The 26,275-nt window shown below is 50.8% G+C and overlaps 1 protein-coding gene across 1 annotated transcript in view; it reads left to right on the top strand.

The window, feature by feature from the left end:
* Nucleotides 1–24,978, top strand: part of ATXN10 (ataxin 10) — a 159,432-nt gene extending 134,454 nt beyond the window's left edge. The window contains exons 11-12 of the mRNA XM_080809915.1: nucleotides 24,019–24,206; nucleotides 24,661–24,978. Coding sequence (XP_080666041.1) covers nucleotides 24,019–24,206; nucleotides 24,661–24,663 — 191 coding nt within the window. The 3' untranslated portion in view covers nucleotides 24,664–24,978. The remainder of the gene's footprint in view (nucleotides 1–24,018; nucleotides 24,207–24,660) is intronic.
* Nucleotides 24,979–26,275: the final 1,297 nt, after the last annotated feature.

Raw genomic sequence — 26,275 nt, 5'->3', positions numbered from 1 at the left:
TTTTTGAGTATGGTGTTTATTAGGGGTCTATTTTTATACTTTTCTATATGGACACATAATCGTCCCAGCTCAGTTGTTGAAAAGAACACGCATTGTTAGCTGTAGTGCCGTCTTTATCCTAAGTGTCCAAATATGTGTGGGTCTGTATTTGGAGTGTTTTCTTTTCCATTGATCTCTTTGTCTATCCTTAACACAAATACTATATTCTTTAAGTGCTATCACTTTCTAACCTGGCTCAGTATTAGTCAGGTCAGTCTTTCCAACATGTCTCTTCTTTTTAAGGAGTGTTATGGCTATTTTTGATTATTTGTTTTTTCACATAAAAGTTTTAGAATCAGCTTGTCAAATTCCACACATTCGTGCTTCTGTGTCTACGTGCACATACATGTACGTACACACATGAAATCAACGAACAAAAACCAGTTTAACCAACAAAAATGACTTAAATCCACACATATTGAGTTACTCTCTGAAACTGCATTGACTAAAATCAATTTGGTGAGAATTGACATCTAAACAATACTGTCTTCCGGTCCATGAATATGGTATATCCGTCCATTTATTAGGATTCTTAATTTTAAGCTTTTATCCTTTTCTTTATCTTTTATAGCTCCATTGCATAGATTTAGATGTGTGTTATTTTTGTTACTGTACATTTAAAGTGTTTTCTAATTTCCATTATGGTTTCTTCTTAGACCCCTGGATTGTGTAGAAATAGATTTCTTAAAATCTATACAAATAAAACTTTTCTAAATCTCTTTTGGGGATTGATTTCTAGCATAAATGTGTTATGATCAAAGAGCACATGCTTTTCTGTCCTGTGAAATTTATTGAGACTTGCCTTATGACCCAGTATTCAGTCCTTTTTTTGGCAACCGTTCTATGTGTCCTTGAAAAGCACATTTCTCCAGTAGAGGGGAGCAGCATTTTATCCACATACATTAGGTCAAGTTTGTGAAATTTTTGTATTTTTACTGATATTTTTGTCCATTTTGGTTTATCAGTTACAGAGAGTTTTAAAATATCAGTCTGTGGTTATAGATTTGTTTCCCTCTTAGTTGCATAAATTTTCCCTTTGTATGTTTTGAGGCAATGTTATTAGATAAAGGTGTATGGCAGGCTTTGAGATATGTTCTTGTCATTATGAATTGAACCTCTTTATCTTTAAAAATACTTGTTACCTGATATTAATATAGCTCCTCTAACTAGCTTTTGGTTGGTATTTATGGGGTATAACATTTTCAACCCTTTTATTTTCAACTTCTCTGCATCAGAGTTGTTTCTTATAAACAGCATGTAGTTGGGTTTTTTCTTTAATCTAGTTTGACAATCTCTGTCTTTTAGCTGTTGCATTTAGCCCATTTATATTTAATATAATCACCAATCTATTTATTAAAGCCTTTCTGTCTTTCCTATTTTTTCTTTTTCTCTTTCTTGCTTTCTTTTAGATTAGTTTGTATAATTCCATTTTTATCTTTTTCTAGTTTAAATGTTCTTTATTTTTTCTGTTCTGTTAATACCTGGGGAAATTACAATATGCATCATTAACTAAGGAAACGTTTGTCTGCTGTTTCTCAAACCTTCCCCCTTCCCAGGACCATTTAGTGGTCCCCAACTTACATGCTGCTGTTGTTACACACTTTAATTCTATTTTCAAACCCCACAATATCTGTGTTCATTTAGATCTGTCCACATATTTACTGCTTTCCCTGCCCTTAACTCCTTGTATCTCTGTTTGTCCAAGTGGGGTCATCTTCCTTCTGCCTGAAATCTTTAGAATTACCTTTAAAGTGGGGCCACTGGTGAGGAAGTAGTTGAGTTTGTTTGAAAATGTATGCCTGATACCACCATTTTGTTGGGAGAGCTACAGGATCTCTCCATTTTAACATGGATACTTTGACTTCATTCCATTATTTCCAGTGCGGTGTCTGGTATCCTTCATGCCAGAGTATCTCTGTTTTATCCTTGTCGTTGATTAATGAATCTTCCAATCTTCTATCGAGATAGAGAAAGGAGACCTTAGAGGTACACCTATGTTTGAACTTTGCAAACAGGCCTTCTGTTTTCATTTTCACCTTTACCTTCCATTAAAGAGGTACATGTGGGCACCAACATTGGAGCTTTGGGGGATTCTGCAGGGCAGAATGTTTGTTTCTCTTATTGCCAGCTTAGAATCAACTTTCTTGGGTTTTGCTGAGTTACACAGCCATAAGCCATGGCCTTGTCCGTTACTTCTTTTCTGTCTGCCTTTCAGCATCTCAAATTTTTTTTGGTACTTTAGGGTTTGTGTCTTTAAAAACTCCAGTGGGTCTTCAAAAGGGCGTGTTGGTAGGTGAAGGGGCTCATAATCTTCATCATTTGCTTAGTATCGCCATTCTTCACCTGTTGCCAGAATCAGTGGTACTTTGTTCTCATCATGTTAACACTCAGTTCAAAAGAATTAATCACTTCCTCCTTGACATACTGCTTCTTTCTTGGCTTTCATGATAGTACCTTCTATAGGTTTTCTTTATGTCTTTCTGGATCCTTCTTCTCTGAGTCCTTTGTTGCCTCCTCTTTTGCACAACTCGTAAATGTTGGAGCAGTCCTGGACATTGGCAGAGCTCAGGAGTGCTTGCCTCACTCTGCATCTTCTCCCTAAGGAATCCTACCCGTTTATTCCTTAAATTCATTCCATATTTACTGAATACCTTTTATGTGCCACACTCTCTCTGGGCCCCCCAGAATGACAGGGAATCCTGTGGGGAGGCTACTGCAGTCGTCCAGGCAAGAGGTGACAGTGACTTGGACCAGTCTGGTTACCATGGAGGTGGGGACATGGAGTTGTATTCTGGGTATCTCACGGCTTTAAAGATCTCTTCTCCTATGCTTCCCAAACTCAGTCTCTAGACAAAGCTGTCTTCTGAGTCTCAGACAAATTTCTAATGCCCTGTGTAACATTTGCTTGTATGTCTTACCGATACTCCAAAACTAGCATGTCCAAAGCTGAACTATTAATATCCCCATAAAACCATCCCCTCTCTTTCTCGGTGATTGGGGAAATACCTCCATCCATCCAGTTGCTCGGGTCAGAAGTCTGGGAGCCACTTGTGATGCTATTTCTTTTTATTCCCCTGCCTCTAAGGTGTGTACACTCTCGTCACCCTGGTCTGGGTCAGTGATGGCTTCTCATCTCCAGTTTCCCTCCTTCTTTTGGGGTGTTCAGGAGATAAGGGTTCCCCATTCATTCAGTGTCATCTTTTAAAACAAAAACAAGATCCTTCCTCCCTGTCTCTTGACTCTCCCTGCCCCCCACCATCTCTCGCAAACGTGCCCGATTTACAGAATCTCCAGCACTGCCCATTGTACTTAGAGTAAGCCAGAGTCTCTAGCACCTGGAAGGTTCCATAGGACCCTGCCCCTGCCTGCCTCGCATTTTTATCCAGAGCTCCTCTTCCCTTTTGCAGCAGCCTGACCCACACTTCCCTTTTTGTTTATCAGATGTGCCTGATGGTCACCTCGGGCAGTCACCCGTACTGACCTCTCCCCTGACTCCCATTCCCTGGTCCATTCCTCCTTGCGCTGCCTTCGGTCCCTTCCTCAGCAAAGCGTTCCTGGAGCTCAGTGAGGTCAGGTCACCCCTCCTAGAACCTGCTGTGTCAGCTTATCACAGTCCGTCAATAAATACTCGTCATGCATTACATCTCCGTTACTCTGGGCCAGGTTCTGCAAGGGCAGGGACCATTTTTCTGTTTCTTGCTTCAGCGTAACATGCTGCTGACTGGCACATAGTAAACTTCTAATAAATACTTAGTTGAATGAGTGAAACAGCGAACAGATAGCAGCCGGTGAGGGTGTACGTGTGGTTCGTTGGCGGGAGCAGGGGTGGTTGGAAGCACAAGAGAAATCTTTCCCATGGATTCTGCGATTCTTTGGTGAATTAATGAGCTCCGTTCGGCAGTGATGTTATTTCAGATGTGTTTGGTTGCGCCCGAGCTTCTGATTAATACCAGCCAAGTTTTTCTTGAGCTTTGATTTCAGTATTTGGTGTCAGAAACCGATAGATCTTTTGGAGTATGCTTAGACCAGGAATCATGCTGACGCGAGCTATCAGTTAACCAAAACCCCCCACGCTCCGATCACTCTGGGTCAGCTGGTCATGCCCACGTATGTAACCATCCTCCGTGGGCTGGGGATGAGGGCATGTGACACCTGTGGGGTCCAGGCTCCTTCCCCAGAGGAAATCTGCAGTTGGGACCCTGTGAGACCTCTACTTTCTTGGCCACCCTTGTGGTTTAGGAACCCCAGGCTGGCTGTCCTATCAGAGCAACCCCCCTCCCGCCCCCCGTTGGCTAGGAACCTCGGAGTGCGACTCCGTTTCTTGGAGGTAGGTTCTGGAGGCTAGTGGGGATTTCCAGGTTTAGGGAGACAACACGTCAAAGGGGTGTTTAGCAGGGAAGGACTGCTCTCCGCTCACTGCTGCTGCTCCAGGGGCACAGGCCCAGCCCCGGCCCAGCTGTCCACTCGCCCGCTCACTTGTGGGTCACCCACAGTAATGACACGGTAGGAGATGCCGTCGGAAAATCCCCGCTCCGCTGCCGCAGAGCCCGTTTCGTATTTGTCAGTTCACTGTGGCAAGTGGGAATTTGTGTTGTTGTTTCCAAATAGAAACCACCGAGCTTTATTTGAAATGTTTTTCTTTCATTCTTTTTTGATCTGTGTTTTCATCAGTTGTCCTTGATGTGGGTTTTTTGTTTTGTTTTGTTTTGATTGGAGGGGGAGGGGCAGGCACCGAATGAGAGTCCAAACAGGGTTTTTTTCCCTGCTCTTTTCTCTCTCTCTTCCCCCCTTTCTCTCTTCCTTTTTTTTTTTTTTTTTAAATTTTCAGCATGGAGACATCTCATTTGTAAGTTTTACTTGCGTACAGAAATGTAGCAGTTTATAGGAGTGATAAGCGATGGCATTTTCCCCAGTGACCCTGTGTTAAGGAAGTGTGGCATGATGACAGGCGCAGAGGCCCCAGGGGCGGGGAGACACACCCGGGTTCTGCTCCCCTAAAATGGGCCTGACCCCGCTAGGGTCATCATGTTTGTAAAGTGCCCATCACATGGTTTTTCAACAAATAGATGTTCTCATACAAACACCCTATTAAAGCTGTTAATTCCTATGAGAAAGGTGAGTTTTCATCTACGATTGTGCTGTGAATCAGTGGTAGGACTCAAATCATCATGATAATAAAAGTCCTATCACAGAATAGGGTAGGGAATCCAGAAACAGATTCCCACATACACAACAGAGGCCCTGCTATAGCTCATCAAGAAAAGGATGGTCCTTTCCATAAATGGGACTGGATTAATTCAGTTTCCATAATGGGGAAAAAATAACCAGCCACCCACCTCACACTGCTCACACACGTCAACTCAAAAAGAACCACAGACCTCCGTGTGAACGACAGAACAGGAGTTCCCACAGGGCATTGTAGGAGAGCATGGTTATTAGACAGGGGTAGGCAAAGATTTCTTTCTTTTTTTTTTTTTGTTTTAAAGATTTTATTTATTTGACAGAGAGAGATCACAAGTAGGCAGAGAGAGAGAGAGAGTAGGTGGGGGGAAGCAGGCTCCCTGCCGAGCAGAGAGCACGATGCGGGGCTTGATCCCAGGACCCTGAGATCATGACCTGAGCCGAAGGCAGAGGCTTAACCCACTGAGCCACCCAGGCGCCCCGAAGATTTCTTAAGACACAAAAATTGTAACCCAGAACTGCATGCTGTAAGAGGAAGGCTTTGCAAAGAGATTTACTTTGCAGGTATCTCCCAGAGGACTTCTGTTTTAGGATGTAAAAGGGCTTCTACAAAAGGTAATTCAGGTTTCAAAAGTGGACAGAAGACTCATGGCATTTCGGGAAAAAGAAAATCCAAATGACCAGTAAACGCGGAAAGAGGCCAGCATTGCCAGTCATCAGGGAAATGGAAATTGGACCCATGATGAGAAACCCACCAGCGTGGCTGGTAAGAAGGGCCACCGGTAGCAAGTGATGGCGAGAACGTGGAGCAAGCCGGTGAGGACGGAAACTGGAATAATCCCTTTGGAAAACTTTCTAGCGGAGCCTGCCGACACCAGACCCACACACCTGCCCTGTGAGCCAGCTTCCCACTCCCAGCGTGTCTCTCAGAAGACGGGCAAGAACGCCCACATGGCATGATTTGTAAGGGCCCCAAGGTGGAAACATCCCCAATACTCATCAGTCGTAGAAGGGGTAAAAAAATCGTGTTAATTCTTTCCCTCTAGAAAAGCTTCTCCTGGTGGGATCGGTGTCGTCTTGCTTCTGCCCCGAGTTCTCTTTATTTCTGAGTCCCCGGTATTAAACAGCTGACAGACAGTCGGTGACACTCTGTCCCATGGTTGAGCTGACAGTTAAACGCTAGAAAAACTCTGCATGCTGCTTTAGTTTCAAAAGGTAAACTTTTGGTTTGGCTTCCCAGTGATCTAATTTGGTTTTTTTAAAGCCTCTCATTGATGCGCTTACCGCTCACCTCGTGTGTTTGAAGATGTCGAACCAAGTATTTCTTCCCAAGCAAAGCAAACAAGTGCACATACACGGGCCCACAGGTTAGCAGAGGCCTCCCGGGGGCCCTGGGCGTGAGCCAAGCCCAGGGCTGCGGACTGGACAAGGCGCTGGTGCCGCTCCCAGGCATCTGAGAGTGTAACATGCTGCCTCCAGTGCCCCCCCAACACACACACACACACACACACACACACACACACACAGATGCATCTAAATGGAACCATTCAGAGTGAAAGAGGGAAGAAGTCCTGTTTGTGTGGCTTCTATGGTATCCTAGCAACCAGTTCCCCAGGGCCTGGAGCTGGTGGCTGGAGGAGTCCCTGCAAGGTTATGAATGAGGCTTTCACAAAAGTGGGCCAGTTTCCTCATTCAGGTGTTTTGGCAAATGGACTATCCTAAAAGGAGACTCAAACACTTGGAGTTGCACTCCTTCAGATCGTGTTACTTAACTTCTAGTGATGTGCTTCTGGTTTCCTCCCATCTCGAAAATCAGAGGCTGGAGATGACAAGTGTCATCAGCACACGGATCTGCGTCCAGCGGGCCGAGGAGCGGCACGGGCAGTTCCCCCTGCCTGTCCTTGGGTTTTGTCTTGCTAAGCCTGGTTTGCCGCGTTCTCCCCTGTCGCAGAGGCCAGGATGCGTCAGGCTCTGCTGTATGTCCTTGACTTGAACTAAGAGCAAGGTGGCTTAAGGCTTACCCTCACTGAAGTTAGGAAGTGGGCGTCCGTCGTTCCCTGTGGTAAGGTGCCCAGTGTAGACTGTGTTCCCTACAGGCAGCCTCCTGCCCCTCGCACGCTCTCACCCTGGGCGGGGACCTGGGCGGGGACCTGGGCAGGGCCGCCACCGCCACGCCGAAAGCTGGTGCCTTGGAAGCCCCTTCCCCAGACTGTCACATCCGCCACCTGGCCTTGCGATGACCCAGTGTTTTCCTAATTTTATTTCTCAGTAGTTACTATTAATGTTTTAAATAACACCACATAAAATTCTTTTGAAAACAGAAACAAAACTTTATGTAGATATTTACTGCCCTTGATTCTTAATCTGAGGGGTCCTGCACCTTGTGGCTGATTGGTCTAACAGTGCCCTCCGATGAGCATCCTTCAGGGAAAGGATGTCCCTGGGAACGCGTATTAGACGTTCTCACGTAAATAGTTCCCCCGTGCTAGTCTTCCGTGGTGGTTGTGAGTTTGTTAGCCCACAGAGGTATTTTAATTTTGAAACAACATGAAATAATTTTTCATGTCATTTTTTTCCTGGTTTTTTTTTTTTTTTGAAGATAACATTTTCTTAGAGCAGTTTTAGGTTTGCAACAACACTGAGAGGACAGTACAGAGATTTCCTCTGTTCCCGTCCCCACACGTGCACAGCCTCCTTTGTGCTCAGCGCTCCCCGGCAGGATGGGACACTTGCTGCGGTTGGGGACTGTCTGCGGACACATCTCTGTCACCCACAGGCCATCGTTTACGTGAGGACTCGCTCCTGGGGTCCTGCGTTCTGAGCCTGGACAAATGTGTAATGACGTGTGTCCACCGTCGTGATACGCGGCGTGTCCTCACTGCCCGCAGGACCGTCTGCTCTCCGTCCGCACGTCCCTCCCCACCGACACCCATCTTTTTCTTTATCTGGAGCTCTTTCAGAATGGCCTGGGAAAGTCGGGATGACACAGTACGTGGCCTCTCAGATCGGCTTCTTTCAACTTGCAGCTCAAGCGTCCTTGAGACTTCTCAGGTGTGACGGCTCGTTGCTTTTTTAGTGCTGAATAGTATCCCATTGTCTGGATGGACCAGAGACTTGTTTCTCAGAATTGCTCTCTCTGATAGTCTGTGTGCACCTTGGTCGTCCCGCACGTGTCCCCGGTGTCTGTCTCTACAGGATGTCGTAGAGCTTTAGTAATTCTTTGCATTTCAGGACGTTTATATCTGCCATATAGATTAGACCATAAATGTCTGGAACATCAGCCTAAACTTCACATGTGCGACAGTTTCCTTCAAACGCGTCCTCCTGTGGGGCTGCACTCCCATTCCGGAGAACCTGTCTGCACGGAGCAGTTTGCACTGCTTTCGAAAGCATGCGCTGCAGAGTTTACCAGTCACCAGGAGAGCCATTGATTGATGGAATGTCATCTCTGCCCAGTGTAGCACTCCAACTTGTGACCCAGGAGTAAGAGTCTCGTGCTTTCCTGAGTCAGCAAGGCACCCCACGAAGAAGTCTTGTCTTCTTTGTGCTTTGTAATAAACCGCCTCTCTGTCTGCAGATGGCATTACCAAGAGGCATCGCCGGCAGATCGCATGTGACAGAGCCCTGGGGCAGTTGTTAGGCACAGCGGTCCCCAAGGATGAAGTTCTGCCTTCAGGCGAGCTAATGAATTGAGAACCTGCTGACACCGGCACCTAAAGGGTCTTGGGCAGTTCCTGATGCATGATCGGTGCCTAAGAAGTAGTAGTGGTAGTGGTGGTGGTAGTAGTAGTAGTAGTATTTAGCTTAATGTATTTTCTTACAAAGTTAATTATTTGCCAGTTTTTCTTTCTGCATCCCCTTTCTTTATTAAAAAGAGCAGTGACACTGGGGTGTGTTTAGGATGTTAACAAATGATTTTTTTTTTAAGTTGTTGGATTTAAATACCATTGCTACACGGACCGTGTATTCTGTAAAACACTTGAGAGATTGGGTTGCCAAAGTTTGGCAGAGAGAAACGTGTTCCAGGTAACCCTGACTAATGTCAGTATTTTTGCCTAAAATGACCTCGGTCAAATTTAGCAGTGACAGACGAGGGTCTGGTCCAAACATCGGTGTGCCGCAGCCAGCCCAGCACCGTTAAATAGTAACTCTGGCTCTTTTCTTTTGACATCCTCAGTCTTAGCACGAAGTGTTGTGTTCTCGGTGCCACTTATTTTTCTAGAACCATCTGGTTTAAAAAAAAAAAAAAAAAAAAAAAACGAAAACCAAACAAACCCGATTGAGTGAGTGTTTTGAGTCTCTGAAGGAACGAGCTCAGGGAGCAGCTGGCCCGTAAGTCCTTGTCGACTCCATGAAGGAAGCTGTGTGCTGAGACCCTGCTCGGAGGCCCATGGGAAATGCACTTTCCAGGCGGGAGTGGCGGGTGCGATGGAGGAGAGCCGCACCGGGGACCCCGCGTCCCGAGCTCTTTGTGTCTTCCTGCAGACCACTTGGAGGACATACAGGGCCTGCTTCCTGCGCAGAGTCGACTGCCTTACAGGGGCGAGGCGTGCTGGCGACCGGGAAAGGGAGGCCCCCGTTTGCTCGGGCTTTCTTAGCCCCGTGGTTTGGCGGACCTACATTCACCCCTTCACTTGGACACTGGCACAGATCTAGAAGACAGAAAAAGGAAGCTAGCTTGCAGATATCCCCTTTCCCCATCTTAACCGGCCTCTGGTCTGCTGCACATCCTCTCCGAGGCAGAGGCGAAGTGCTCTTGGCCCCGGGGCAGCAGGCGTTGTGTTGTGGGTTGTGAGCCCCGGCCACCCCGAGAAACCTGCCAGCTCCCAGCCCAGCAATGGCCGTTGGTTTCTGCGAGCTACCAGGAGAGGCTCTTTGAGGAGTGGACAGACCTTTTCTTCAGGGTTAACTGAGTACAACTGAAAACAGGCCCCGTGCTGTGAAAAAGCCTCATGGGTGGACGGAAGCCAGGCCAGAGCAAAAATAGGAGATGGCCTGCAGTTGGGCAGCAAGGAGCCGGCCCTGCCCTGGAGACTTTTCACATGACCGCGACGAGCCTCACTTTTACAAGAGATGCTTGTCTTCGTGTTTGGTTCACAGCCGAATTTCTCGTTCTTACAGACTCACAGAATGATGACTTTGTCAGATGTGGATAAAGATCCACACTTTCTGGGTGAGGATAGGAAAAGCCTAGAAAAAGTCAACACATTTTCCCCATTTGGGGTTTTTTTTTTTTTTTTTTTGAGAGAAATCAGATTTTGTCAGAATCAAAACGACTTCTGTCTTTCTCTTCTAAAGCACTTCTAGAAGCCAGCCCCCTCTTATTCAGGCATTCCTTCTGTGTGGAATTGGGAAGCACTAGGAAATCCTAACAGGTTTTCGAGAAGGTGCCCAGCCGCCTTCCACTGGGCTGCCAGAGCAGTGATGCCCGCGCACTGCCGCTCCGTCGCTGAGACGGTAGAACCCGCGGGATTCGGAAGGTTGGGGTGTCAGGGGCGGTGTTTCTTCGTACAGGCTAGTTGGCGAACCCACACGCCTTTAGTCCCAGTTCAGTTGTCATGCTAAGTGTTCGAGACTGTTCTGCCTTGACACAGAAGGTGCTTACCGAAAAGTGGGAAGAGTATATAGGCACCGCTTGTAAAAGATTGTGAAGCAGGCATCTGCGGAACCAGCTCCCGGGTGCAGAGTCCTGGCCCAGCTGCGCGGAGCCCGCCGCCGCGTCCGCCCTTCCCCGATGGGCTCGCCTCCCTGCGCCAGGGGGCTGCGGTTGGCCATCTCCGGATCGGCTTACGAGGAGCCCTGGCCTGCGATGTTTTGTCGCCTGCCATCAGACTCACCCTCCAGATCACTGCCGATGGCTCACGGCGTTCTCTCCCGGCAGCAGCTTTTTCTCTCAGCTGTTGCTGGGCATTTAGGTATTTTAACTTGGGGGCTGCTACCGTCGATAGTGAACGGCGCCGTGAACATTTCTGGAATTTCCGTCTGGCGGCTTGTTTACCTTCAGCGCGCTCCTCCGTGACACCACACTCTTCAGAATTGGCTGTACCAGTTTATTCTCCCGGCCTGCGTGCTTCCTGGCGCTCGATGGGGGCTTTAAGACGTTTGCCGTTCCGATGAGTACAGCGTGCGTCCGGGATGCTGCGGGAGGCACGGTCATCGGTCACAAGCATGTTTTGACACTTGCCGACCATTGGGACTTCCCGTGTCACAAAGATGCCGCCAGATTTTTTTTTGTCTCTATGTACATTTTCTTTCTTTTTCTTCAGTTGATTCATGGAAGCAGTTCCTGTATTCAGGGTGTGAATCCTTTGTTCGTTTATGTGAATTGAAAGCGTCTCTCCGATCCGTGGCTTGTTTTATTTTCTTGTTTTTCATTTTTCATAGGTATCTTTCTTACTGAGAGGTCAGTGTACCATGCACAACGTGTGGGTGTCCCCACATACGTACGCACGCCACAGCCATTACCCAGAAGACGACCGGTCCCGTCCCCTGGAGGGCTCCTTTGGGCCCCTTCTCACCCAGCACCACTTTACAGAACGGACTCTGATCTGACTTCTGGGGTGCTTGGGCGAGTTTCTTCTTCCCTCTGCAGTTAGTGGGTTTGTGTCTCACTGAGACCTTGAGGCTGGAAGAGCTTCTTTCTGTATTTTTGCGGGCAACTCTGTAGTTCTGCCTTGCTGACAGATCTGAGGTCTACCAGAAGCTCATTCTTACCAGGCGTACAGTCGGGGTGCAGTTTTTTTTTTTTTTTAAAGATTTTACGTATTTATTTGACAGACAGAGATCACAAGTAGGCAGAGAGGCGGGCAGAGAGAGAGAAGAAGGGAAGCAGGCCCCCGCCGAGCAGAGAGCCCGATGTGGGACTCGATCCCAGGACCCTGGGATCATGACCTGAGCCGAAGGCGGAGGCTTTAACCCACTGAGCCACCCAGGCGCCCCCGGGGTGCAGTTTTTTCATTGTCCTCCTGTGGTTCTGTAGTTGCCCCACCATGAGAAGACCTTCCTTTCACCCCTGGCTCTGCGGGACACATGTCACTGTCCCATAGGTATGATTCTGTTTCTGTTCTGTGTTCAGAAGATTGGCCTCCCATGGTTCCTACCTGATATCATCTTCGTTGTAGTATGTGACTGTCTTGACAGCCGGTAGAGCCAATTCCAAATGTTAAACAGCCTTTCTTACACGATCCTTTTCCCATGTTGCTGGATTCAGGTCCCTGGTGTCTGTCATCACTTCCATTTGTGGATTCTGCATGTGTTTCCTGCTGTCTGCTTGGGTTACACTGTGGACACTGTTCACGCTGCTGGGGATACAGTGCTGGCTGGCCAAGGAGGAGACCCCCTCTCTGCTCTCGTGAGGCCTGCGGTCTGGTGTGGGGTACCTTGAGGTGCCTTGAGGTACCTCAGATGTTCCTGGCAAAGAGAGGGCTCTGTGGTAAGGGCTGACTTGAGCAGGGGTGGGGAGAGGGTGCCTCTTCCTGACCTCCCGCCTCCCGGCCTCACCCCACCCATCAGCCTTTCCTGATTTCCCTCCTGGTGCACTGGCCTCCCTCTTCCACTGGTACCCCCGGCTCTTCCCTCCCCCAGGCCTGCACCTGCTGCTGCTCGACCTGGGCTGCTCCCCTGTGTACACTGGCCAACCCCTACTGGTTCATCCAGTTTGAAATACGTTCTGTGTATTGGAGAGAAATCTCCCATGATCCCAGTTCGAGCAAGACCCCCTTTGATTGTTTCAGTGTCCGCTGTCATGTAGCATCGGGACTGCGATACTCAGCTGGGATTCCGTGCTGCTGTCCACGAATGTTCCAGGGAGGTCAGCAGCACTGTGGCATCAGGCCGTCCCCATCCCTGACTCGATGCTTCTGGAGCACACAGGTGCGTCTGCACAGACACACCGTTTCCACGCCTTCCTCCCTCCGTGGTGATCACCTTTGCTCTGTCCCCTCGTTGAAAAGGGACAGAGGGAGAACAAAGAAACCCAGGAATGCCGCTGGGTTTAACAAGACCCGCATGTGCCATCGGATGCTGGCGGGGACACTGATTTCGGGGATGCGCTGAGCAGGTCACGTGGGTAGCAGCCAGAGAACTAATTGGTTCTGACGGTTGAATTGACAGGTTTTTCCTGACACTGGCGAGTCTAGCTGTCTCTGTGGCCCAGCTTTGTTGACCGCAGGGGGACTACCTGCTGCAGAGGCAGTGGCGGCCAGCCCGTGTGTCTAGCAGAGCTAGCCTCTCGCATCCCGGGCCTCAGGATTTTATTTAAACCCCATGAGCACTCTGTAAGACAGAGCCTGTTAGGATCCCCATTTTACAGAAGAGGAAGTGGAGGCAGAAAGGTTTTGTAACGGGCCACGGCTCTGCGCTCTGCTGGTGAGAGCAGGCACGGCATTTAGAATCTGCACTTTCTCACTCCAGGAGCCAGGAGCTTCGTCTGAGTCCTGGATTGGCCCCTCACACGCTGGGGAATGTCTTTGTCCCCCTCACTGAATGGGAGAAGAAGTTGAGACGGGGGTCATGAAGCCCCAGGCCGGACAGGAGCCGGGGTTTCCACGGCCCACCCAGGGCCCGGTGCTGTCCCTGAGCGGTGCTGGGCACCAAGTGCGGGGCAAGACACCACAGACGTCCTCTCCTGCTGTCCCCGCAGATGACCCGAGCAACTTCACCCTGATGAGCTAATGTAACCTGCCCAAAGTCCCACATCTTTGGAGAGGGCAGCGTTGGGATTTGAGCCCAGGTCTGTCCTGTTCCACAACCTCCCTCTGGCCCCTGGGGGCTCCTCATGGACGCCCCCTTCCCACGCTTGCCTCTCTCCAAACCACTGTCTGCACAGCTGCCCAGGAGAGTGTCTTGAGTTTTCTGCATCGCTCCTGCTACGGCTTCTAATTGTACTGGACTGAAAGAGAGATGGCTTACCGTCTCCTGAATGCCCAGGAGGTGTGGCGTCCATCTACCTCTGCCCCGAACATCTCGCTCCAGCCACCGAGGGGCCCCCTCGACATTTCTTGGCGCCACGGGCTTATGCGCAGCCCACAGCCGTCTGCCCCAGCTGACTAGGTGACTAGGTGACCGGTTTCTTTTTCTCCCCTGGGTCTCAACTTGGCAGTGCCTCCTCAGAGAGGCGTCCTCCCACCGCTCTTGTCCGATGAGTTGGTCTCTGGAATGTAGGTGCTGCAGGGGCAGGGATGTGACCGTCCTGGGAGCTGCGGTGTCCCCCACACGGAGTGCAGTGTCTTCCCGTTTGCTGCGTGAGTGACTAGATGGTGGTTCAGTTCTCCGGACAGCCGGGTGTGTGACCAAGCTTGTTTGTGTCTACACCCCGTGCTCATTCCAGGGTCATGCTCAAGAAGCATGTTGTTGGTAGAGAGGTGGAAAAACGTGTTGAGGTATTAGGTGTCTGTAACTGAAGGAGATTTTACCCCCAAAGTGAAGTAGCCGGTGTTCTAGAAGCTTTAAGGCAGACAAATGTCCGGGAGGAGCTTTAGAACTTAATGTCACTGTCACAACCAACTGTGGCCTTTAAATCATCTGGAGGGTCCGTGGTAGTCATTTCCAGTAACTGTGGAAGGTATTTGCACATGATCAGTGTCTGCTGGAGGTCGTCGTCACCTTGAAATGGATCCAGCAGAGCTCCTCCCATAACAAGGAGGAGCGAGCATCCAGCTCTGCGCTCCACTCTTAGCTCCCCTGTCAGTGGTGGAAACAGAAGCCAACGGCAGGAATGAGAACCGCCAGCCCCTCCCCTGCTTGCTTTGCAGCAGGCCACCCAGCATCTGCGGGGGGGGGCCCCCTGCTGACTTTCTGGGGTGTGGCAAGGAGCAGGGAGAGAGGCGCGCAGGACAGCCATGGGGTACCCGTGGAGCAGACTGCCCCCAGGTGACTAGTGACATCTGGGCCAAGGACAGTGACAACAGATGCTCGGCACCTAGTGTATACAGCAGGAGAAGCCTCCTTGCCTCTCTGTGCCCACCGTGTCTTGTCTCGCGTCTGCCGAAACCCCACACTGTTCGCTCTTCTCCTAAGCCTCAGTAGCTTGGCAGCATCTCTGACCCTTAGCTGTGCGTCCGTGATGTGGGACGCGTCAGCGCTAGGCCGGCACTGGTCTCCGTCATTTAGACGACACTACTTACTCTCCCTGCCCCAAATACTAATTTCATTTTGAACTCTTCATTGGCTGCTTCCCAGGTAATTTTGCAGAGGTGGTTGCTCTAGTATCTCCCAGCCTGTCTTGCCCTTTGGGATTTCTTCGAAGAGACAGGGAACTGATTTCAAGGGTCGGGAAACTTAGCATCCTTTTAACTGGTGGTGTAGGCGAAGTCTAGAAGCTCATGGTCGGAGTGAGCAGGAGGCAGACCCGCCCTTCCCACACACATCTCCCCCTGCCTGTGCGCTCGCTTGCAAGTGCTTGGAAGCCGCGTGGCCGCGTTGCTCCGACTCTGGCTCGGCCCCTTCTGGTTGTGTGACCTCGGACAAGCCCGAGCCTCTGTGTTTTGTGTTCTCATCAGTAAAATGGGATGATTGTGCACCCCTGTGGCGTGGTGCGTTTGTAGAGGATCAAGTGGTCTGACCCTCTGCTGGGGTTCGATCCTCTGGCCCAGCTGTGCTCACATCGAAGGCAGCAGTAATGTTGTCTCTGAAGAGAAGTTCATTTGAGGCAGCTCGTGACCCGGCGAGTCCCTTATCCCGAAGAGCACCGCGCACCTGGCAGGCGTCGTCCTGCCCAGCACCCGGGGCCTGGGGCTTCCGGGCTGCCTCTGCTGTGCTCCCTCTGCTCACACGCGGTCAGTCCTCAGGGACCCACAGCGCACCCTCTCCTGCCGCGGTCTCCACGTCAGCCGTGGCCACCTCGCCCCTGCAGCACCAGGGCCAACTCGGAGCGGCACTGGGCATCCGCGTGCGTTTGCTCGGTAATGTCTCACATATGGTCCCCGTGCGGCGGGAGATTCCAGGGAGAGAGAAGGCAGGCGCCAAGGGCCCTTCATCGGGCAAATAGCCAATCCGCGTCTCCTCTCTGTGTGCTGGGAGCTCCGGGGACGAGGACAGCAGTCCCTGCACACAGGTGCGCACGTTCCGCAGAAGGACTGAAGATTTTCCCGGTGACAGCAGCCTGAGAAGGGGCACCGAGAGGGAGGGTCATGGAGGGGAGGGACACCCAGTGTGAGGGGCTCTAGAGGAATCATCCCGGCGCCACTGAGTGTCTGGGCCCTGCTCACCATGCTCTGGCCCGGCTGAGCACATGGCATGTGGGGGCTGGGCTGGTGTCTCAGAAGCAACATTGGAGGGCTGCCCCGGATACAGATGGAACGACTTCGTGGCCCCAGAAGCCTTTCATGTGGTCTAAGTTAGAAGTGGTATTGGTTGTTTCTGATCCCGAAACCTGTTGTGTGACACGGACGCCAGACTCTGACTCTTCGTACCACACTATGCTTTCAAGTGGCTGGTAAGATGATTCCAGAATACGTAATGGACCAAATTAGTCTCAGGGCCGTAGGATCCTTTACCACCAAAACCCCGTGGATGTGGGGTACCTGCCGCGCAGCCCTCACTCGGCCACAGAAACTTTTGGAGTGGGGAGTGCGTGTGGTGACAGAGGGCAGGGTATCGTCTTCCCGCCACTCCCCTGCCAGATGCACAGGCTGGCTGGTCGAGGTGACAGCGACATCTTTGCTCATCTTGGATGCTGGGGCTTTCTACATCTGGGATTTGTAAAGGACTCAGAGCGAGCTGCTGCTGAGGACACGGGGCCGTGTGGGGTTAGAGGCACGGTCCGGGCTGAGGAGAGGGGAGGAGGCCCGTGAGGTGGTCACTGTCGGGTCACCCCTGGCAAAGCTCCACTTACAGAAAGTAAATTGTGCATACTGAGGACGGAGAACATGCCCTTTGTTTCAGAGTCACTAAGAGAGTGCCGATTTGGGTTAGGCCCAGAGAGAGGATGTCTTTGGTGGACATTTGCATGGACACAGAACGGTCAGAATTGGTTTGTTTCCCTGAGCCTTGTCGTACTTCCTTAGATGTCCCAGTTTCCGAGGGACCTAGGGGCCAGCAGACAGCCTCTGCTCGCAGAGATGGTGTTTCGGGGATGACTTTTCCCTCCGAGAAGACGAACTGCTCCTTCTCGGAGCACATACCAACCCCAAGTATTATTTTATGTTCTTCAGATAGGACCTCTGATCTACAGATCTGGCAGTTATCCGCCCCCCCGCCCCCGCCCCGGCTCTTCTGTTAGCGTTATTGTTTTTACCACTCTCGGGAGTCACAATTAGCCAGTAATTGGCAAATAAGAGAGGACGCGTCCATCTGTGTGTAAATGCTGTTAAGACACGACACACCGCGGGGCCCGGGCAGCAGGAATCGGCACGACGCTGAGACACGGGAACCACAGATGTTCCCTCATATTAAAATACAAAACTGCGGAGGGAAATTAGAAGCCAGATAGACCAACGATTTGGAGAGGGAAGAGGGAGCCAAATGGCTGGTTTTGCGATGGTTATTGGGCACACGCGGCTTCCAGCAGGGAGACCCCCGGATAGAATCCGCGCTAGAAAGACTCCTACTTTAATTTTCTGATGGAGAAGAGTGTGTCGTTAGCTGAGTGACATATGAGCGTGAGGAGCGGAAGGTGATGACGGCAGACGGAGGGGGCAGTGAGGTGACCTATGTCGGCCTTTGGAGGTAGAGGCAGCCTGTGCTGGAGAAGCGGGGCTGGCTTTGGGGAGGAAGGATGGTGGTGTTTTCTGGGTCTGTCCCTCCTCAAGGACCTCTCCTGCCCGACCGCCTCCCCTGCTCAGCGGCCCAGCTCAACTGCCATCCCTCCTGCCTCCGCAGCTCGGCACCTGCTTCCCCTCCCAACGCCCCTGAGCCCCGTGAGCTCGTCCTCCTTCACCGCCTGCACCCGGAAGTCCTCCTCGGTCTGCGCGAGCTCCTCCTCCTCCAGCAGAAGGCTCGGGAGCCCGGGGGGTCCCCGGGCAGCAGTTTGGGAAGGGCTGCGTTTTCCCTCAGAAAGCCAAGACTCGGAGAGTGGGGCTGAGGTTGGCTAGGACTCCGGGAACGTCCCCTCCGACCCCAAACACGCCACCCCCGACACGGGACGGCTTCCCAGACCTGAGCAGCTGGGAGGAGGGCCGAAGCAGGTCATCGCAGCAGGGGGAGAGGGCGCTCTTCCGAGGCCGCGGCCCGTGCTGGGCGGACCTGACATATTTAGAAGTATTTTGGTTTTTAGCAACGTAAAGCATTTCCCGAACCGTTTTAAACTAAACTCCTTTCTTGCAGTCTGAAAAATTCTGCAATTTTACCAGTTCTGTGAAGATACTAGTTTAGATACGGAGCTTGTGTAAAACTATCCTCCTCTTTAGCAAAGATTATTACTGATTTTTGTGAAAGCCTGCTTAAAGTGCGCTTGCCTCACTGAACATCGTCTTCTCAGACCAGCCTCATAAAAGATTTTTCATACTCTCTGCCCTGTGAAATAGTATACTTTATTAGGCACCACATAAATCCCTTGCCATAAGTGGTTTGTTGTCTACAAGTAATGTTGAAGAATATATCCTGGAAGCAAAAATTAAATGTAGATACTAAAATACAGTATATCTCTTGGATATATGCCTAGTATAGATTCTGTTAAATCTACATGTATCCATTATACATCTATACACACACAGTATATAAAGCATTATATTTAGATAGGGCACATATAGTATGTATACACATCAGCAAAATTTTTTAATATATTTAAATTGTTTTAATTTAAGTTTTTCAATGCCAGTACTTTTTTTTAAAGATTTTATTTATTTATTTGACAAAGAGAGATCACAAGTTGGTAGAGAGGCAGGCAGAGGGAGAGAGGGAAGCAGGCTCCCCAGTGAGCAGAAAGCCCTATGTGGGGCTCGATCCCGGGACTCTGAGATCATGACCCGAGCTGAAGGCAGAGGCTTAACCCACTGAGCCAACCAGGTGCCCCTGATGCCAGTACTTTTAAAAGCTCATTTATAAGATTCAACAAATACTTACTGATTCCATGTTCTATGCCAGAGGTTGGCCAACCTTCCCATAGGTATCTTTGGCTGTGCCTGCCGTCCTGTCTCTGCCGCAGCCCCACAGCTCAGCTGTTGGAGCAAAAAGCAGCCAGAGTCCCTACGTAAATGAATGGGCGTGGCTGCGTACCAATGAAACTTTACTTATTCTGGACACTGCAGTTTGAGTTTCAAATAATTTTCACATGTCACACACTAGTAGTAGTCTTGATTATTTTTCCCAAGCATTTAAAGATACAAGATCTAAACTTGTGTCTGTACAGAAACACAGGCCCTAATTTGCTGACCTCCGTTCTCAGCAGTCCTCCAGCTAGAGAGCGAGAGCAGTGACCAGAAGGGAGTCCCTGTCCCCTGCCCCGGCCCCTGCGTTCCCATACAGCACAGGACTTTGTAAGTGCCTCGGGTCCCAGTAACTGAAAGACACTGCCTTTCTTAGAGGGAGTCTTCCTCGTCGGACAGTTCCAGCTTTAGTGTTTACACTCACCTGACTTTCAAGTGAATTTGGGGGGTGCCTGGGTGGCTCAGTCATTAAGCGTCTGCCTTCGGCTCAGTCGGGATCTCAGGGTCCTGAGGGCAAGCCCCACTTGGGGCTCCCTGCTCCTCGGGAAGCCTGCTTCTCCCTTGTCCTCTGCCCTTTCCCCCTCCCTGGCTTGCGTGTACATGGCTTGCTTGCTCGCTCGCTCGCTCTCTCAAATAAATAATCTATAAAGTGGATTTGACACATAAATGTGCTAGCTAGTAATGGCCTTGCTGTGCGGTATTTTTTCCTAGATTGTGTCGTCTGCCAGCCCCCGTTTTTGTGGCCCGTGAACACCGCATCACCTCACTTGTGCCAAGCCACAAGATTCGGTGCTGGGCCTGTGTCCTTCTGAAGCCGGGGCCGGGGCTCGGGCCGGGAGCCGTCTTCACCTTCCCAAGCTCAGCAGTCCTGAGCTGCTCAGTCTTTGTGCTTGTGCTTGTTTCCAGACACCGGAGCCCTCCGCGGAGGAGCCGGCTGGCCCTGTGGCGTCCTCGCTCGAGGTCGCTGCTGGCAGGGCCCTTTCAAGGTAGCTCTGTAGCTCCCAGGCTCACGCCTTGTATTTGCAGTAGCTATGGAAACTTTAGAAGCCGCCTCTCTAAAGCTGAGCGCACAATAAAGCACTTCACGTGTTGGTAGGATTAGACTTTGGAAGATGTTTAATTTTCTCCCCCACTCTTTCTTTCCGTCTGTCTCTTCAGAGCGGGAACAAGAGCGCCATGTGAATATTAACTGGGACTCGCTTTAATCTCCCTAGTGACACTCGGGGCTGCCCGGGGCTCCGGGCTTTCAGGGGCGCTAACAAGGACGGCCATGCATATTCATGAGCCGGGCTCGTGCGTGAGAGCCCGCCTGTAAGGGCTGTGTTTCAGTGTTTCTCTTTTCAGACCGAATTTTATGAAAGAAACAACCACTCAATTTGGTTTTTTAATTATTATTAAATCAGAGAGCCCAGACAGCAGGACTAGAATGTTCTCCCCGGAAATCGGGACCCAGTCGAGCACGTCTGTGTGGCACTTAATCTGTAGCCAGACGACACCGCCCCGGAGTGCGGGCGCTCGCAGGGGGGCGGAGGGGCAGAGCGCGCCTTTCCTATTTGCCCAGGAAAAGTGTGCGGCGGGACGCTGGGCTCTGACTCCATGAAATCCTCCTCTTTTAAACAAGTACCATTTTCCTTATATAAGAATGTGAAGCGTGCATGTAAGTGCAGAGGGGGGCGGTTTTGCCCTCGGGTTATTTCTCACGTTCAAGGTGTGCCTAGGAGCCAGCTCCCGCGTGTGGCCGGGCCCCGCCCAGCCCCTCCTCTCCCTCGGCTCCCGTCCTCTGGCCCTCCGAGCACCGATTTTGGAAAACTACAAATATGCCTCTTCTGTTTCAGGCTTTTCTGCCTCGTCTGCTAGGCTGTCCGTCTGGGGGCTGTGCCGGGGATCCAACCCTCGAGAAGTTCACGGCTTTCGCGTCTTGTTCCTGGCGCAGTGCTGGCCGCGCTGGGAGCAGCGCCCTTGCCGGGTCTGTGCTGCTCTCTCCCGGGGGGTAGACCGGGCGGGCGTGTCAGTGTTTAGTTTCCAGGCGCTGTGAGGGCGAGGGGCTACGAAGCCACAGGGGGCAGGATTTTCACAAAACGCGTTGGTTGCCTCAACACCATGAGCATGACTGAGATCTGCCCTCTCGTCTGCCCATGTGGTGGGAATTCTCCTGGGGGCTGTTGTCCCCAACCCTTTGCTGACCCAGAGCACGCAGCTTTCTCGCCTGGGCTGCATGTGGATGAGTTTCCCATCCTCCCCTTCCTCCAGCCTGCAAAGCCCCGAGTCAGGAAACCACCCTGAGAGCAAGAGGGAGAAACACATTTGTGCGGGGTTTGTGCGGGTCCCTGCCGTGTCCCCACGCCCCACCCACGTGCTGAGTAGGGAGATGGCACTCCCAGGGTCCCACGTCCCGCAGGCCTCGCACCTGCGCAGGAAGAGTTCACGGGGTGTTTGGGTGGACACACAGACGCAGTCCTGGGTCACCGGTAGTGTTCGCAGCCCAGTTTGTGTCAAGGGCGCCTGGCAGGAGAGGGACACGGTGGCCCTTGGGCAGAGGTCTCGTTTGCCCTGTGACGGTCTGACCACTGCCGCTCTGGGTGGTGGTTCATTCTCCAGAGACACCCTGCCTTTCGTCTGGCATCATGAAGGCTGGCTTTGGGTTCCTCCATGACTGAGCCGCACCCCCCACCCCATTTCCGGGAGCTCTGGGGGCATGTGGGGGGGTTTCGGGTTTCCTGCTTTCAGTCACATTTCAGTGCGTTCCCAGGAAGCTTTAGAAAGAAGTGCTTTGCTTCCTGTCGTTGGCATTCAGGAATTGGACACGTGAGCTAATTCTTCAGTCTTCTATCTTTTCTTGCCTAAATTTACCCTTCAGTTGTTGGCTCCTTCAGTCAGGTCTCCTGACCCCGCCTCCCCGCTTCCGTACAAAAAGTGAGGAAAGGAACCTGCAGAGTGATGTTATTCAGGATGAGAAATTGCAGCAAATGATTCGTGGTTCAGAAATTCACTAACATGGTGGAAGTTTTTGTCTATGATCCTCCCTTTTATTCTCTCTAAACTGGCGTAGAATGGGGGTTCGGTGATCGTGGGAAAGGGTGAGAACGTTACAGTTAGGCTCTGTGCATTTGAGTATTTCTGTCTCCAGAAAGGAAATAACAGCCCTTATAAAGGTACTGGGCTTTCTCATCGGAGAATGACAGGTAAATGGCAGAAGGACATTCCCCCACCAAAGGGGGACAGCTGATTATAGAATCACCATCCGCTGGGCATCACCCATTCCTACTCTGTGCCATCTGGAACAGGTTAGTCATTTATCCTCACAAGTGCCCTTAATGATAGACCTCCAGAGAGCGGTGGGTCACTGCCCCAGCACACCTCTGCTCACCCTCTTCTCGGGGCTGCCTGCGTCCCCAGGCGGGAAGGGCAGGGCCGGCGTGGACCGTCTATGATCAGGGGAGAGCTCGAAGGCCTTGCTGGGATTGTGAACCAGTGTGGGCGTGTCAGAGGGACTGGGGTGGAGTAACTTCTTAAAACCCCTGAAGGTCTGTCCTGAACGTGAAGGGTCGTGTTTCCTGCATCTCAGCCGTCTGACTTGAGTGGACAGGCTCGTTCCGTACTGTCTTGCTCTGAGGTTACGGAGCTGGGAAAGCAGTTTGACTGACATTCTTTCTCAGATTCTACAGGAAAGAGCCATAGGCTTTATGCACATTGAAGCCTTTCTCTGTGGCTTCGTGTGTCCAGCGAGGGGCCCGGCCTCACCGCTGTGCTGGGAGCTAGGATCTTCAGGCTAAAGAGCCTGATACATCCTGGGGGGGAACACAGATGCCCCATTCTGACATCAGAAATGCCGGCCCAGGAAGCATGTGGCAGCCAGGGGAAAGGGACTGTTTTTCTTGCCAACTTCCATCCGATCGTGGGCAGGAAGGCCTTGCTTTCTCAGAGAAAGTGTTTACTCCCATGGGTGTTTGCTGTTCCTCTGGACCAACAGATAGTGCCGGGCCCGCTATTCTGGGCATCGCTTTTGCGTCCGTGGATCCACGGGTTGGTACCCGGTTTCTCTGCAGTCTTTTCTAGAACGTTAGGTTTAATGCTTTCCAGAGATTTACACAGTTCTTGGTCACTCAAGAAAAGAGCTCAGTAACTAACACAGCCATCCTGTCTTCTGTCTGCTGTGGCCGATGCTGCCCAGAACGTGCAGAATGAGGGCTGGGTGCAGCCAGGCCAGAGGACGCAGCAAATCCTTCAAAGGTTTTCTAGCTCCCTCCTTAAGAGGCGGCCGAATGAGGGGAATTCCGTGCCGACTGCCAGGGAGCAGTTCTTATTTATGACGGAGCTGGTTTTAAGCAAGATGAGTCTCCTGTCTGCTTCCCACTTGGCATCTTCGTGACTGACGCTGTCGTGTCTTCTTCCCCGGCGGCTCAACGCCACGGTTATCTGTGCGCACGCACGCGATCAGAGTTCAGATGTTGCTTCCCTGCTCGTTCATTCATCAAATCTCGATCAGGTACCTCCCCGTGCTGGCCGTCACACGGGCGCACACACGTGGGACACACGTGTACAGTGCGCGTGTTCCCGCTTTTTCATTACTCCCTGTTGGGCGGCGGGTCCGTAGCACACGCTCCGTGAGAACTTGTCCGCCGAGGCCGTGTCCCTGCCCTCCCTTTCCCATCACGCTCACGTGAACTTGGGACACGGGGAACCGTATCAGCAGATTCCTTCACTCGGCCCCCAGTTCTGACCCAGTGGGTGGTGTACGCCATCCGCAACCTCACCGAAGACAACAGTCAGAACCAAGATCTGATCGCCCAGATGGAGGAGCAGGGGCTGGCGGACGCGTCCCTGCTGAAGAAGATGGGCTTTGAGGTGGAGAAGAAGGGCGACAAGCTGATTCTGAAGCCTGCTAGTGACCCACCACCACTGGTGAGTGTGCCGGGGCGAGCCGCCGCCCGCTCTGGGTCCCAGCGCCCTGTCCCCTCAGCCTGTGATGGGTTCTTCCTGAGAATATGACTGGGCCACTTTACTTTCTAAAATGGCCAAGAAAGCCTGAAATTTAGTTGCCGATAATTTGGGGGTTTTTTGGTGGTGGTTGTCCTGGCTTTATGCTGCCGTTGTCTGGAAAGTTCAAACTCATTTTAGGGGGGGAATAGAAAAATCATATGAGAATTTTTACATGGTCGAAGTTTCTGGATTTTCTAGTGGAGAGATGGCTACTGTGAAAAGAACAGGCGTCTCCCTGTAGAATGCTGGGTGTGGTGTTCCAGGTTTCTCTCTCAGCTCTTGACCAAAATCCGCTGTTTCCCCCACCCGCCTTGGATGACTCTTAAAAATAGATCTGTTATAGCTGTCATTTTGTTTCTTTTTTTTTTCTTCTTAGTGAATGGGCTCTCCATCAAAATACCTGAATTTTTGGAACCTGTTTCCTGGATTTTTCATCTTCTGCAGTATGTGAAGTCGCAAGTGTTTGAAGATTTATTAAGTGTAAATTCAGGAACACGTGACTCCTTTAGATAATAGAGTTCAATGTGGGTAAGCTCGAAAGTGAAAGTACCTGAGTCTTCTGTTGTTTCTTTGCTTTAGAAACTGTCTGGTTTGCCTTTGTCCCCATGGATACAGTGTGCGTTTCAGTAATACATTGTACTTACTGTGGCAACAGATAATAAATTCTTCTCCTCGAGGGAGGGTGCATCCCTTATTTGGCAGAGCCTGGAGCGTTTGATCGGTTCGTTTGTTCCTTCAGATGGCGAGTCAGCCCGGTTCCCTTTCTTCTCTGCCTGTTGGGTTTTCCGCACTCTGGCAGGCAGTTGAAGTAGTTTCTCACTGTGATTAATTCTAGCAATCTCTTCTCACCCTTTCTGCCTTTCCAAAACATTGACAAGACTCATTTCCAGCTAATTAATTCGAGAGATGCTGAAGAATAGAGAAGCTCGCTCTTCATTTTAGGGACTGGGCTGTGCTTGTCACTGAGCCCGGCCCTGGGGAGAGAGTGGGGAGAGTGTGCAGGCCGTTAACTCTTCTTTTTCCAAATCACCCGGGAAGAGACCTCCCGGACCATTGTGCTCCCAGGGGGATGCCTGCTTCTGTGAAGGGGACTCTGTGCACAGGACCGCAGGATTAAGAGAGTCCCTGTCCTGTTCACTTTCAAGGACACGGTCTCCTGAAGCACGCCACTCCAGGTCTGGCCACGGCTCCGCTTTGTGGAATTGCAAAAGTAGCTTTGGGGAGTGGGAGCAGATGTGACCCTGTATCTTTCTGTTTCCATCTCTTTCTAACCACGCCCCCCCCCCCCAATACGTACTCGGAGCTGGAGCTGGATTAAACGAGCGCTGGAATTTTAGGTCATTGATGTAAGCAACAAAAGCTCTAGGAGGGAGGTCATGTATGAACATTCCTGAACAGCCCGTTACTGTAAGCTATCTAGAGATTTTGCACAGTTCCTGTTGAATTTCCCAAAATAAAAAGATTCCGCCAGAAGCGTTAACCGAAATACTGATCGTTCCAGAGTAAAGTGCTTCCAACATTTTTTGTAGTCGTACTTTAAATTGCTTTTGTAAAAACAGCTCAAGTATGTTCAGAATGAAATAAAAGTGGTCCCCTGTGCTAACGTACTCTCTATGTCCGAAAAAACGTCAGCTTCTAGAATTGTGGTCATCTGTGAATAACATTTTTTTCCCCTCTCATTTATGACATTCCATCAGTAAAGAAGCCTTTGCAAAATTTAAAGTGCGCGAAGAAGTCATTCTTTCCCGGGATGCAAAGAGTTAACATCCTGTCCTCTAAACAGGGCCCCGCCAGAGGAAAAAAAAAACAGTGGGAGTCCCTTTTTCCTTTTAACAAGTTTGCAATAGACACTTCTTTTTCTTCGCCTCTCAATGGATGTGTGCACACCAGTGGAATCAAGCAAACGTGTCGGTATAAGCCATATGATAACAAACACAAATAAACAAAAGGGAGCCTTGTGTGGGAACACAGAAAGGGGTAATGGCTGTGTG

This window comes from Martes martes (assembly GCF_963455335.1).
Source record: "Martes martes genome assembly, chromosome: 8".
Lineage (NCBI taxonomy): Eukaryota > Metazoa > Chordata > Mammalia > Carnivora > Mustelidae > Martes > Martes martes.
Note: the sequence above shows the minus strand (reverse complement) of the source record. Positions and strands in the feature narration are given on the sequence as shown.